Source organism: Copadichromis virginalis, linkage group LG7, assembly GCF_057382275.1.
Source record: "Copadichromis virginalis isolate Kocher_CV1m ecotype Utaka linkage group LG7, C_Virginalis_male_GT1.1, whole genome shotgun sequence".
Classification (NCBI taxonomy): Eukaryota; Metazoa; Chordata; class Actinopteri; order Cichliformes; family Cichlidae; genus Copadichromis; species Copadichromis virginalis.
This window is the reverse complement of record NC_140624.1, coordinates 28,636,023-28,651,290: the sequence shown is the minus strand read 5'-3', so window position 1 is coordinate 28,651,290 and position 15,268 is coordinate 28,636,023. Positions and strand designations below refer to the sequence as shown.

The 15,268-nt window shown below is 43.9% G+C and overlaps 2 protein-coding genes and 1 long non-coding RNA gene across 4 annotated transcripts in view; 1 reads left to right on the top strand and 2 right to left on the bottom strand.

Annotated features, from left to right (window-relative positions):
• Window positions 1-8,854, bottom strand: part of LOC146705241 (UDP-glucuronosyltransferase 2A2-like) — a 26,847-nt gene extending 17,993 nt beyond the window's left edge. The window contains exon 1 of the mRNA XM_085462866.1: window positions 8,530-8,854. Coding sequence (XP_085318992.1) covers window positions 8,530-8,787 — 258 coding nt within the window. The 5' untranslated portion in view covers window positions 8,788-8,854. The remainder of the gene's footprint in view (window positions 1-8,529) is intronic.
• Window positions 5,619-13,216, top strand: LOC146705240 (uncharacterized). Of its 2 annotated transcripts, XR_014921315.1 has the most exons (4): window positions 5,619-5,902; window positions 7,216-8,862; window positions 10,220-11,699; window positions 11,790-13,216. It is a non-coding gene; the product is annotated as an uncharacterized LOC146705240 (long non-coding RNA). The 2 variants fall into 2 exon arrangements; XR_014921316.1 differs by lacking the exon at window positions 7,216-8,862.
• LOC146705239 (UDP-glucuronosyltransferase 2C1-like) lies at window positions 10,216-15,268 on the bottom strand. The gene is made up of 7 exons (XM_085462865.1): window positions 14,946-15,268; window positions 14,216-14,705; window positions 12,017-12,165; window positions 11,804-11,935; window positions 11,545-11,632; window positions 10,792-11,011; window positions 10,216-10,524 (listed from the first exon to the last, which is right to left on the bottom strand). Exons 1-7 carry the CDS (start codon window positions 15,261-15,263, stop codon window positions 10,245-10,247), a joined length of 1,677 nt encoding a protein of 558 aa, XP_085318991.1. The 5' UTR covers window positions 15,264-15,268; the 3' UTR covers window positions 10,216-10,244.

Genomic DNA, 15,268 nt, shown 5'->3' with positions numbered 1-15,268 from the left:
TTCAGAGGCCGCATTTGAAGGCCGATTACGTCACAGCCAGGCGACGAAGGCTGACCCAATTCGTCGACTCCTTCAAATGCGCCCGACAAATGCGTCCTTAATTTCCCCGAATTTGAAGGATGGGTCGGGTGTGTCCTTCGTGGCCCGCCATAGCCCAGCCAATTCCAGTTTCCAACAATGGCGGCCGCTACTAAGTTTTAATATTACTCTTATTACTCTTTCTGGGTCACAAAATAAACTTTTAACATATTTTCAGGCGAGAAAGTAGCTGTGTAAACTTTAAATATCTGCTTGGTTTATCAAGACATCGCGTATTTGTAAAAGTGCTCCGACGTCTGTTACCCACCCGCTCGATAGCTAGCCGGGGGGTTCAATGGTCACTCGACCCAGCGAGAGCAGCGGACTCCTGGCTTCATCGTTTTCAGACCCCCGCTGTCTTTACCTACTCAGGTTAAACATGATATATAAGTCACTCAGATAACTTAAAAATGTAATTGTTTCCTTTTTCGGTGTTTTATTTGTTCCAGAGTAAATCAGTTTGGCTGAGATCAAAGTTGTTATCTTAGATTAGATTAAATAAAACTTTATTAATCCATCGGGTTCCTCCAGGATTTTCACACAGCTGAATAAACGTCAAACAGAAAACTGATTAAACAGAAGTCTGAGACGGTCGAGAATTTATGCCAGTGTCCTGTTATATTTTAGATAGTAAGGAGCAGACGGCTGAGATTATTAAACTCCACCGAGACAGCTGTGACGCAAATCTGAAGGCTAAACTGTCCCATTTTACAGCCTCGCAGTTCCGGCTTTCTTGGTCTTCGAAGGACCCGGCCCACGTAGACCGCGAAGGCCACGTCCTCCAAAGGATGCAGCCTACGTTTTGGGACACAGCTAATACAAATACAGGTGGGTGATTAGGGGAAGTGGAGACCGCTGTGGAGAACATGACGCAGAAAAAGCATTTGACAGAGTTAACTGGAAATTTCTATTTGCAACTTTACACAAATTTGGTTTTGGATCCTCTTTCATAAACTGGTTAAAAATATTATATAATTCCCCAACAGCTTGTGTTAGAACAAATGACCAGACATCCTCCAGCTTCTGTCTCTTGAGGGGCACCAGGCAGGGATGCCCACTCTCCCCTTCACTATTTGCAATTTTTATTGAACCACTAGCAGCAGCAATTAGACAGAATTCAGTAATTAAGGGCATAAAATGCAAGAACGTGGAACATAAAATCAGCCTTTATGCGGATGATGTGTTACTCTTTCTCCAAAATTCACAAACCAATATCTCTGGGGTGATTGAATTGATAAACTCTTTTGCAAGAATATCAGATTACTCAATTAACTGGTCAAAATCTACAGTCCTACCGATTAATTGCTCCTTCCATAATTCCTCTTCTACACCACTGCAATCGGGAAATATAAAATATTTAGGTATTAATGTTTCTCCCAACCTTGCAGATCTAACTAAATTAAACCATATCCCACTTTTAAAGAAGGTAGAAGATGATCTGGCTAGATGGAAATGTCTACCCATATCACTCATGGGAAGGGTTGCCGCTATAAAAATGATGGTCTTACCAAAAATAAATTATTTATTCTCAATGATCCCAACTAAACCGCCACAAGATTGGTTCAGATCTCTAGATTCATGTATGTCCAAATTCCTTTGGAAAAATAAACCCCCACGTATAAGCTTAAAAACACTACAAAAGACCAAGGATAAAGGAGGACTAGAACTGCCTAACTTTCAGCACTACTTCTTAGCCAACAGGCTTCAGTTTATCTCAGGATGGCTAAAACACACCCTCTTAGATGAACCTTGGCTAGATGTAGAACAAGCACTCTGCAATAATCTAGAGATCTCAGACCTACCATTTATCAGCTCAAACATCCAACGACATGAATGCTTTAAAAGCATCAACATCAGCTCTTCTCTGACAGCATGGTGGGAGTTTCTAAAATTGACGGCGTCTTCATTAATCCCATGCAAACGTACACCTATCTGGAACAACCCTGACATATTACAAAACAATAATATGATAAACTTTTCAGATTGGAGTGATAAAGGAATCAAATATTTAGAACATATACTAGAAGGAACAGAATTTATTTCATTTGACGGACTAGTTACACAATATGGGATCAACAAGAAAAGATTTTTAGAATATCAACAAATTAAATCCATAGTAAAAAAGAAATTTAAACTGGGTCAAGTTGAACTACAAACACCACCAAGTGTGGTTCAATTTCTTACTCTTAAACCCCCCAAATTACTATCCAAAATATACAGAATGCTTTCTAAAACAGATGAATCAATATCACTTCCTATTGCAAAATGGGAAGCGGATTTATCAGTTAACTTAGACCTAAACTTCTGGTCTCAGATTTGCTTAAAAACCTTTCATCTAATTAGAAATCCCAGTCTTCAATTAATTCAATACAAAATATTACATAGAGTGCACTATACAGGTCATCGGATGTTCAAGATGGGCTTTACGTCTACCAACAACTGCTCACACTGCCAAACCAATTCACCGGACAATTATATCCACGCTCTTTGGTTCTGTCCACCAGTTCAGAAGTTTTGGCGCGAGATATGTGAAGACTTATCGAAGTGTCTGAAATGTAACATTCCAACTTCCCCCTTAGTGTGTTTGTTGGGCAGCTTAGATAATGTCACTTCAGAAAAGAATATAGCCCATATGGTTTTCACTGCCCTATGCATAACCAAGAAAACTGTCCTCATGAACTGGAAAAATAAAAATAATCTTAATTCTAACCAATATAGAAATTATCTATTAGATTACATTAGTCTTGATACAGCCTCTGCCACCACATCAGATCAATTGCTCTGGGCTCCTTTGATCAGCTCCATCACCTAGTGGGGGTGGGGGGTCATAGTTTGGTCCCGCCTTCACTGTTGTGATTGGTGTGGGGGTAGGGACAGGCTTAGGGCGTCGGGGGGTTCCCCGGAGGCATCTTCCTTGGGGGGCTCAACCCGGGGTAGCGGTCATGTCCGGTTAGGGGCTCTGTTGGCTCTCAGGTGACTGTTTCCTCGCGGCTGCGTGCAGCGGGGCTAGGGGAGGGTCTGTGCTGACGGACGTGGGTTACTGACCTGGTAGCCTGGCTGCCCCTGGGTGGGTCCGGGATGGGCGTGAGGTTCTGGGGGCGCTCCGTCTCTGGGCTGGGACCCGGACCGGGCCTCGGTGGCTTGGGTCCTGGTTGGTGTGTTGCCGGGGTTGTGGGCGGGTGGGTGCATGGGGGCCCAGCCCTGGAGCAGGGTGCCGCCGGTGCGTCGAGCCACCTGGGGGGGCTCTTCAACTGGTGGGGGAGATTGTCACATCTTGCAGGAGCTTTCCTCTCCTCAGGAGCTGCCTCTGCAGGAGGGGGAGATACAGGAGAGGTGGAGGAAGATCTCAGCCTGGGTGTTTATTGTCTTATGTAGTCTGGAAGATGAGTGGATGGTGGGGTGGGTGCAGTTTTCTCTGTGGTGGGGTTGGGTGGACTGTCCCGGGCTCTGTGGGGCCGGGCGGCGCTGCTGCACTGGGCCCGGTCTGGATGGGCCTGGGCCCCCTTTCCCTGGCGGGTCGCGGAGTATGGGGGTGCCTACTGGGGTCAGCGGGGGAGCTGGCCCCAGGGAGGGGTCACTTGCCCCTCCCTTCCTTCCCTCCCCATCTCCAGCTGCCTCCCTCTTCCCGCTCCACCACAACCACCCACACATGCAGGGCCTTGGAGTAGGGGTATGTCACCAGGGTGCAGAGGAGGCTACCCCCTCTGTCCCCTTCTGGCTGCCTCTGCCTCAATTTTATCCCACAACTTAGACATTCACATTACTCACACTCTCATTACACATACATATAGGATCTTGGGGGTGGGCACGATACACGGAGTCCAAAGTACCATCAGGGTGTACACCCCACCCCTGGCATCGTTGCCCACCTCTCAATTTTAAATACACGTAGACATTGAGGGCTAGCAGGAGGGACCATGTGCTTACCTGCTGCTCTCTGGCAGGTAGCTCCATGCCCTCCTGGGTTTTGAATGCACCTTAGAACACACATGCATCAACATTACAATGAGCGGGTGGAGGGAGGTTCGGAGTCTTCTCTCACCCCCGTTCTCTGCGACCTGCTGGAGCAGGGGGGCTAGGAGGAGGAGTTGGCCGTCCGACTGCGGTCTGGAGTGTGGAGCCTTCCTGCTGCTGCGGAGTCGGGGCGGTCTGCCTCCCCCCACCGCAGGGAAAAGGGAAACACCACCTGGGTCTGGGTGCAGTTCCCCCCTCCAGGGGCGGGGGCACCTAGACCCGGTTTGTAGAGTACGCTTGGGGAGTGTGATCGTGTGTACAACGTCTCTTTATGTCTGTGGAGTAAGTGCATATGAGAGCATGAGGGTGGGAATGGATGTTTGTGTCTGTGTGTGCCTGTATGTCTGTGTCTATATGTCAGGTTGGGTGTCAGGCGCCACCTCTCTGGGGACACCTCAGGCCCTCCAAGGTTTGGAGGCCTATCTCCCCCTACCACCACTTCCCCTGCCAGTGGCGGACCCCCTCAGACATCGGTGCGTTGGTGGTTCTTTGTGTCCGGGGATGGGCGTCCAGGTACACACCGGCTCACTCCTTGGCGGCCGCTTATCGGGGCCTGGAGCCTGGGGCTCGCTCGGGCCACTTCGGAGGTGGGGTGCCCCCGGCCTCTCGGCCTGGGGCTCGGTCACTCAGGCGCAGCTGGCTGCCGGCGGAGCTCACGGGCGCGTCACTGCAACTCCCCCTGGCTTCTGCTCCGCGGCTGCTGAGTGAGCCCTCATCTGGGACTCTCCTCAGCTCTTTCCGGGACAGTGGCGCAGCTGCCCCTCTGTTGGTCTTCCTTGGTCTCTTGTGTTCTGGGGGCCTCTGGATGTCTGGAGTTTTGATCTCCTCCACACCTGCTTCACGCCCTGGAGGACGGGGCTGTGGCCCCCCCACACCCTCTAGCAGATTATTACATGAAGGAACCTTTTAAAAAAACAAAAAACAAGCGCGTCCATGCTCACAGGTGTACACACGGGTGATCACACCCACAAACTACACCCTTTTTGGCTCCTACCTCAAAGCACACTGTGTTCTGTTGATCTTATGTGCTGCACAATAATGTTTAACATTTAGTATTTACTGTCATATTCCCATATATCATTGTGATGTTGTTTATTCTATTACTCTTGTTCTCTTCTGCTTGCTTTCTTTTTTCTTTCTCAGCAGGTGATCCAGGTGATTGATATATGCATTTTTTTTCTCTGCCCGTTCTGTTGGTTTTTGTCTTTTGCCCTTCTCCCCTGTCCCTCTTCTCAGCTGTTTCTCTTTCCCTCTTTCTTTCTCCCCTTCTTTCCCCCAGTCAAGTCTGTCCCGTATTCAGTAAGTGAAAATAAAATAAACAATAAAAGGTGAATCAAATGGACCATTACGGCAAGGCTGGGATGGTCAGTTTGGTAAAGTAAATCCGTTGGGCATATTTCTTTGCCTTTAGACAACAATTCTGATGGCAAAAGAGCCAAACGGGACAGGCCAAAAAAAAAAAAAAAAAAAAAAAAAAGAGAACATGACACAGGTGAACCAAATCAGAGCAGACGAGACAAAGGAAGTGTGGTGAACACAAATGTGCTACCACATTTTGGTAAATTTTATTATTTTTAAGAAAAACATATGTCAGCAATTAAGACAATTATTATTTTACATTCATTACGTGTAGTCCATAACAATTGAGGAGAGTAAAAGTGAGAAATAATAAGCGGAACTGTTGACACTGTAGTCGTTCGCCCGCGGTTGCCTAGAGCGGACCAACTTCCTGTCCTCTCAGATGCAATTCGGGAAAAGACACGAGTGCTCCTGTGATTCTTTCTCTGAGACTCTACCTTTATTTTTACAGGTCAGTATCGTCTTAAAAATACAGTGTATGAGGGTTTTGTGCCTTGTTCTACTTCGGTGTTTACTGAGAGTTATGTTGACACCGCCGATGTAACCTTAAGTGGGGTTTAGTTGAAAATTACTGAAGCGCGGCACCGCAGCGGTGGTAAAGCCGAGCCGCGCAGCCCCAGGTCTCGCGAGAGTTACCGCGAGAGTTCGCCAGCCCGCGGGATGTATTTAAACTTGGTAAACTCCATTTAACAAGCAAATATGTGTGTGTGGTGCTCCAATTTAACTGTAAAGGCCCTGACATCAGATTATTCGAGATTAAAATATCTTATATATACTTTATGGTTCAAGTGATGTGGAAATGTTAAGAATAAGCTAAGAATGAATGTACATTTATGTTGTTACATTGCAAAGTAATACATCCAGGTGTGTTTTGTCTAATCTAGTAAGATTTATGCACTTATATCAGATTTGTGGATAAGCTATTTTGAGTTTGCCCTATATGTGAGAAAGAGCAATAAGACGTTTAAGGCATTATATGCTATCTGCACTGCTGATGTAAATGAGTGAAGGAATAGTGTGGTTAACAGTGTAAACTGGAGAAATGTAATGACCATAGATGCATATATTTGCCAAATGCCTTTTATTTACCTTTTACAGTTATTGAGCATATCTGACAAGTGAAAGCACTGGATGTAAATTATATTTGTTGATCTGAAATAAGAGATGCAATTCGGGAAAAGACACGAGTGCTCCTGTGATTCTTTCTCTGAGACTCTACCTTTATTTTTACAGACTTGTATTCTTTTTGTTATTGTGGTCTTCACATCTGGGACCCGTAACAGAAGCAAAACTAAAAGCAAAGCACAAGGAGCACAAATTCTCTCAAAGTAAAACAGGAAGTAATAATTAAACAGAGAAAACACAATCACCTTAATGAAATTAATACAAGCAACTTGACAGAGGAGGGAAAAATACTAAGGGAACACAGAGAGTGGCAAAACATTAACCATGGGGAACACAGGGAAGGCAGGATGAAGTGAAACAGGAATACAATGCAAACTACTATAAGCAAGAAAGGAGCAAAAACTAGTTGGACTCAAAATAAAAGATTACTACAAATACCAAAATCAACCAACAAAGGATATAACAGAAGTTGTAGACTAATACATGAAATGTAAACTTAAGTAAACAATTTAACAGAACTTTAAAACCCAAAAACACAGAATGCTGGGCAGCAGGTTGCAGACCATGACATCCAGCAGCCTTGTGGTTTGTCCAGATGCAGCTTTGCAACCATAAATCATGCTGCAATGTTCTTTTCAGAGAGAAGATGATTTCTCCTGAAATCCCTTAAGCCATATTTGTTCAGTGTGTTTCAAATTGTGCTGTTGTGATGGCATCATCCACACATGGGTAAATCAGTCCATTTGTTCACTTTATTAGTTTGGTTTGCAGTTTTTTTCCATTAATATAATTCATTAATCATTTTATTTAAACCGAACACTGATTTTATGAGGCGCACGCATTGTGTGGTTTTTCTAAAAATGTTTTCTGTTATATTAATTATGTTTCTCTTTCTTTGAGTTACCTGGTTTTGGGCGGTGGCTGTTTCCTGTCTGGGCAAAAGGCGTGGCTGAGGAGCCTGAGAACAAAATGCCTGCTCAGCAGGGCCAACGTTGTGCTTATCAGGAACAGGGGTGTTTTAGGTTTACTTATGTTATTCTGTGCTTAGTTAATATTAGTGTGTGTTTTTATTTTCCCCTATTGTGTGTAAATGGTTTGGCCAAACCACTATAAAAGCTACCCTCTTGTCTTTGTATCTAGGTCAGTTTGTGAGTTAAGTTGTGTCCACTTTGTTTGTTTAAGTTTCTAGAAATTACTTTTTGTGGAGTTATATTTAGTTGGCCTCTTTTATGGGCCTGCTAGTTATGTTTTTGAATTTTGTCTTTTGAACTTTTTTGAGGGTTAAAATGAAGAAAACCCTTTTTGAAGACATTTTTTCCTGTGTCCTCTATGCTTTGGCTGCTTGGTCCCTCACAGCTGTCATGAACTTACACTTTTAACCTGCTTCTCACAGGACTGTAAACACACAGTGGGCTAAAGCTTTAACAAAAAACAGGTACCAGCATACTACAGGAAAAATTCATACAATTATTAGGAATAATTAAGATTGGGACTTCTGCAATATCACAAATATTCAAAGCCTCTAGGAAAATTGCCATCAGAAAAATAATGAAATCAAAACTTAAACCAAGACTCCAAATATTAACAGACCTCAGCACTGTGACACCACAGAGTGGAGTAGAGAAAAGATAACAATAAATATCTAAAATTGATGCAGAAAGCCTGAGTGCATCAACACATTATTTTTCACTTGAAATTGACCCTGTGATGCTGAGTTAGATACGCAGTTAATAAAATTAATGAATGGATGTTTTCTGAGAAAAAACATGATTTCTTCCAGACAAAGAAAGTGAAAGTGTCTGATGATGAAACTTTTCATGGGAGGTACTACAAACCCTTAACTAATGTGTAGCAATGTTCAAAGGACACTAATATCCATGGAAGTGATTGTCAGTGATTGTCAGGGATCTTCTTTGGGTGACTACAAACACGCTGTATAAACACCAGTGTTACCTTGAAGACCAGGAAGTTGAACTTGGCAGCGTTGCGGCTGTTGTTGTAGTTGACAGACGGCGATGCATCGGGCACTAAGATGGTGACCGAATGATTCCTCTTCACCAGCTCCTCTATGATGTTCCGCATGTTCAACCAATGGCTGAACTCTCCCGGAAATGCCAGAACATGGCCACCATGTACCGGGGAGACGGGATGAAGGAGCAGGAGGGTGAGGGGAAGAAAAAGAAGAGGAAGAGACGTGGAAACCTGCATCATGTGTGAAACATGAGCAAATCCAGTCAGACTGAAACTGCAGGTCCAGAGTCCAATCTGCTCAGAGGTCAGCTGCAGGTGAGAGCTGTGCTCTGATTGGATGACAACACAAAGCCTGAGGCAAACACAGAAACCTGTTTATTCATTGTCCTGCTGGACCTCACTCACAGTTTCTCAAGTTTTCTCATTTCTTAGAGGTTCATCAGAGTCAGTGCTCAGTTCAGATAACATTTTTTACAGCAGGTGACTTTAACCACAGGCTCAGAACTGCAATTTTTTCATTATCAGACTTAGTCTGTGAAAATATAAATAAAGCCACTCACGGTAACTATGTTTGCTGAAAACCCTCTGCAGTGTGACTGACTCTAAGTAACATTTACATTTAGAGTAGTGAACCACACAGCAGCACCCAGGAAAAACTCCAGTACAGCAGTTTATTTCCACATCCTTTAGTTTTACAGGTTTCTCACTGTGATCAGGACCTTTCTGTCCAAGGAGACTTCTGCACAATCAACATGTATAGCCAGAATACACAGATACAGCGATTAAGAAATGCTGGTGCAGGTGTGACCTCTGATACATAAATATAATCTTTGAAAATGTTCCAGTGGAAAAGGAGAGCTTTATGTGAGCACTGTGTTTGACTGTAAGTGGATGTGATTGGTTAGTGTAGTAAACTCATAAAGACTGCACAATGCTGCTCTCTTCAGCTTGTGAGGGCAGACCATCCCGATTTTTACATACAAAGGTGAGCAGGGAAAGAATCACTTGTAATAAAAAAACCCAAAAACACTGAAGCTTCAACGTTTCTGTATAAAACTCATATTGATATGTGCTCAGCATTGTGATAAAATTTTATCTAGTATCCAACGAGTCATTAAATCTTCATAGAGATTTTAAAAATTCAATTTTATGACGTCAAAGAGTTCAGATATAAATATAAACTGCAAGCTTGAAATCCTCAGGTGACCTCATGAACAGCATGTTCTCAGTTTAATCAGAACGTGTTAGGCATGTCCAGGGATGGATCCCTGTGGAACACCATTAGTGATGGAAAGGGATTCTGAAATGTTTAGATATTAAGTCCTAATGAAGATGAAACCAGTTAATCTGTGTTTAACAGGTTAAACACAGATTAAATGCAATCCCCAAATAGGACTCAGGTGAGGTCAGTTTTCTGGGTGATTTTTAAGGAGTTTTCTAAACACTGGCATAGTCAGTTAATTTCAGTATCAGGCACAAAAAAAAACATGTTTGTTTTTATGTGTTAAATATTGTTTCAATCAGTAGTAAATGCTGGTCTGTAAATCAGGTCATGGGTTAATTTAAATATTCTCCTCCCTATGTTTTGTGCCTTGAACAGGGTCAGCTGATAATGTTTCCCATCTTTCGTACATAGTCTTGTTACTAGACTCTCCTTTGTAAATACCAACAGGACGGTGCAAACAGGAAATCTCTCTTCAGTCCTTCTTCTCTCTTCCTGCTCGCCGTCTGCACTGCCGCAGGATGCAGCGTATCCCCACCCACCACAAAGCAGCGACGGTCATCAAAGCGATCAGCAGGGCAGCACCGGTGTCCAAGCTGTGGTACTGGAACCAGTTCAGGTCGTATGATGCCAACCGCAGATGCCTAGCTCCACCGTGTCGCATCACAAACTCCACCCAGAAGACGGCGGTACTCAGTGGCGTTACTGGCTGGTCGCGGTGCACCGCTGACAGACGCTGCATGTTGGTCCTGTAGCTGTGCATGGTAAACAAACAGGAAGTCATATGACAGTTTCACTGTTAAACAGTAGTGCACTTTTATTGTGAAGGAATCAGGTCAAAGACAGGAAATGGGGCGACCGTGGCTCAGGGGGTTGGGAATCGCATCTGTAACCGGAAGGTCGCTATATAAATCCAATCCATTATTATTAAATAAAATGTTATTAAACAGGTCCAAATGTACAAAGATGAAACTATTAACAGGAAATATACAAACACAATTCCACACTAAAATCACCTTTACCTTGGCTGGTTTGTGACGACGTGCAGCGCCTCTGCCAGCTCCTCAGCTGTCAGATGGTTGAAGTCCAGGACGATGGCGGTGCCGAGGCGGCTCATACGGGCGAGATTATCAGGCTGATCGCCAAACAGCGGCACGCCCACCAGAGGCACACCGTGAAACACAGCTTCATATAGACTGTTAGTGCCGCCGTGTGTCACGAATGCCTTTGTCTTTGGGTGACCTGAGGACAAAAAAAATACAGAGCTTTTATTGTGAAAGAACATCTTTTTGCAAATATTGATTATGTTAGTTGCCATTTCTGAGTCAAAACTTACCAAAGATTCTCACACTCAAATAAACACTTGGGCATCACTGAGAGTTAAAAACAGCCAAAATTCTTTCATCCTCAATGAAATGATCTGTTTGGCTTCTCTCACACCTGTTTAAATAAAGTTTAACATACAGGCATCCAAGATTTATAAAATTTAACAGAGTTTAAAGTTAACGGGAAGTCAGCTAGTTAGCTTCTATGTAAAGATACACCATGCACTGACAGAGATTTCTACCCCCCCCCCCCCCAACCACCACCAAAAACATAAAATATACTGTTATCACTTCGGACATAAATGATAAGCCATCCACAGGAGGATTATCATCCACGCAGGAGGAGTCTGGACCTGGAAGGAGGCTTGGTATGTTGCCACTTAGCAAGTGAATAAGAGGCCTATTTGAGCTTTTATTTTGAAATTCCATGACATCATGAATGAGTCATACCCAGCAGGTCGTTCTGAGGGATCCAATCAGAAATCTTCGTGTTTGGAGCCAATGCAGTTGGAGCCTCGCCACGGTAACGCCAAATCACCTGAAAGGAAGAAAACACTCTTCAAGTCAAAGATGAAACAAACCATCTGAGCTTCTTCTGCCTGCAGGTATTTTTTGGATGATTATTGCAGAAAGTAATCAATGATGCAATCAATATCTGCTGACAGCCCAGTCCCTGATTGTTTGTCTGTGAGTAGGTGGAGCTTCTGACCTTCTGTGGGATCTGACCGAAGGCGGTGGCGATGATGTTAGCGTGCTGCATCGTCAGGTTGGTTACCATGGAGCCGAAGGAAGCCACAATTATGCCGGCATCACCTGAACTCTGCACAAATGCCTCCAGGTCCTGGAAGATGTGACATCATCATTACATCAACACTCACCTGTCCCATTTCAGAATAAAAGTGTGTGCAATCAGAGCTCACACCTCTGGCAGCTGATTGGCCGGTTTGCAGTGTAGACCGCCCACGTATTTGAAGTTTGGTGGGGTCGGCCGTGGCGTCTCAATGTCCCAGAACGTCCTGATGAGCCACACGTCGGCCTTCCCCATAGTCTCACACACACTGCTGGGAGTTCCTGTCCATACAGGAAAGAAGGGATATGACTTCAAAATAAAAGTTTGTACAGATTCAAAGTTATTTGGACAAGGATGGTTTCTATAATTCTGCATCTGTGCACCAATATAACGGACTTTACATCAAACCATCGAGATGTGACTAAGTGCAGTCTTCCAGCTTTAATTCAGGGTTTAACTTCAGTCTAACATTAACAGTTCATGAATTACAGACATTTTTTTACACAGTCCCTCATTCTCAGAGGATCTAAAAATAACGTTACAAACAAATTTAATTTTACATCAAAGGACAGTTCTCACTACTTGATGAAAATCCTTTGACTGATGAAGAACCCACAGATCAAATGCTGTCTCTTCCTCCAGCTGCTGCTGGTTTCTGCTCTCTGCCTTCAGTTTTGTACTTGAATGCTGAAATGTTGCTCTGCTGGTCTGAGATCAGCTGACTGACTCAGTCATTAAAGAGTATCTTTGGGTTGTTTTGCAGTTTGCTTTGGCTCATCATTGTCTGCTCTGTGAAGCTCAGTGTGATCAGTTCTACAGCATCAATATGAATGTGAGCAGAGAGTAAGACTCGTTGTGCTGGTTTTCATCTTTGATTTGTTTTCATACCTAATTACTAAGAGAAAGATCACGTGTGATCTCATTAGGATAGGGGTTTGTGTTGGTGTGTGGGGCTGTAGCCTGTAGGTTTATATTGTTAAATGCTGATTATGAGACAGTGTGTTTCAAATCATTTTACAGAGTAACATGAAAGTAACATAATGAGAATGTCTTTCTCCTGGGTGTAATTAAGTAATGTACTGCATTACTTTTAGGAAAAGTGTTCTGTAAGGGGAAATACCTCCAACATGCACAAACATGTGACCCACAGCATGTAATTAATTTGCATGAATGTAATGTCTTTGATTGCAAAATTCTTATCAATTCCCATCCCTAAGGAAGACAGTCTTTAACATCACATCCTCATATCTTAATCTTTGCAATCCTTATTTTCAGCTCACATCATGGAAAGTGTAGGTGTTTATTCCTTCAAATAAATACTGCTGTAACATCTTTGCTCTGTGGACCTCTGATTATTTTGGATGTGCTCAGATGGTTATCAGAAAGACATTAAGCCACCACTGCACTGTTCATCAGTGAGCTGTCTGAAGACTTTTGACATGAGTGTAAACCTATCTGTGAGCTCCCAAAAAGTTGATTCTGTTCATCTTGAAATAGCCTTTCCAGTGGGAGAAATGTTACATCATCATCATCTAAGTGACTTCTTCAGCCTCAGCTGACTGCAGGCTTCCCCAACCTTATACATTTGCACAATGACTGAAACTAGCACCATTGACGAACAATGGCTGTAAGGTCAGTTTCTTGATCATTAATATGGACATTGTCATGATCATTGATTAAATGCAGATCCACAGTCTATTCAGACCTACAGGCCAGTGGACACTCTTTCAATGATGAGGATGTACACACCCTGGACAGGGAGGAACGCTGGTTTGAGCGCAGAGTCAAAGAGGCCAGGGAAAGACCATCTCTGAATCGAGGAGGGGGCCTAAGGATACATCTTTTGCCATCTTACAATGCTGTTTTTGCATTTATTCCCTAACTCTCTTTGAATGGTACTCATGGATCAATGATCAATGGTCACTAATGAATCATCAATGGTCTTTTTCAGTGGTTGTTGATCAATGGTCATGACGATTTGTATATTAATGATTATGAAACTGACCTCACAGCCCATTGTTCGTCACTAGTGCTAGTTTCAGTTATTATTCAAATATACTCTTTATAAGGTTGGGGAAACCTGCAGTCATCTAAGACTGAAGAAGTCACCTGAAATCGTCTTTCACCCACTGAAAACGTCCAGATGAACAGAATCAACGTTTTGGGATTTTCCTACCTGAATATTGAGCATGCATCCAGAAATTTCTGTGAGCTGTTATTTTAGTTAAACTCTGAATCAAAGCTGAATATCTGCCTTCAGTCACATAATGATAGTTTATTTAAACCCTGTGTGATGCCCTCAGAGTGGAGACATAACTCTTGACCGCTGACCTTTGATCTCCCTGTAGTATTGATCGAGCGTCAGCTTCCAGGTCAGTTCGCTTACTGCTGACGACCCCACATATATCACCATGTTGACCAGCCTCTCACTGAGTGTCATGTGGTCGTTGTATGAGAGAGGAGCTAACGGGACGTAGGATGGCGGTGCGGGGGCGTGGCCACAGTGTCGCTCAAAAACACTGCCGAAGCTGAAGCGCATTGAGATGATGAGTGGCACACTGAGCAAGTCTGCCACCAGGTCACCACACATTGCCATCGAGTCCTGCAAGATGACGTCAAAGCTGGTGTGGCGCAGAGTCGCCATCAGCTGCTTGTTCCTCAGCATTCCGTCACACTGCTGCCTCCCGAAGTCCAGGAAGTGCAGTATCCAGGAAGCCGTCTTTAGGAACTTCTGCAGTGGTGAAGACAAGTGCGCCTCATACATGGAGAAACGCATCAATTCCTGCATAAGGTCCAGATACTCCTGCCGGCTGTACGACACCTGCAGGAGGAAACACCTGATCAGGTCATTGATTCTATATCAGCTACGCCCAAAAAAAACAATGAAAAAAATGCTTTCCTCTGATTTTCATGTCTGAAATGAGACAAACACGGAGAGGTGTCTGTGGGTAATCAGGGGGAAGGACGGGAAATTAAAGTTACTCAGAACCATTACTTCACAGTGATTGTCAGGGATCTTCTTTGGGTGACTACAAACACGCTGTATAAACACCAGTGTTACCTTGAAGACCAGGAAGTTGAACTTGGCGGTGTCACGGCTGTTGTTGTAGTTGACAGACGGCGATGCATCGGGCACTAAGATGGTGACCGAATGATTCCTCTTCACCAGCTCCTCTATGATGTTCCGCATGTTCAACCAATGGCTGAACTCTCCCGGAAATGCCAGAACATGGCCACCATGTACCGGGGAGACGGGATGAAGGAGCAGGAGGGTGAGGGGAAGAAAAAGAAGAGGAAGAGACGTGGAAACCTGCATCATGTGTGAAACAACAAAAAGATCCTGAGTTTGTGAGCAAATCCAGTCAGACTGAAACTGCATGTCCA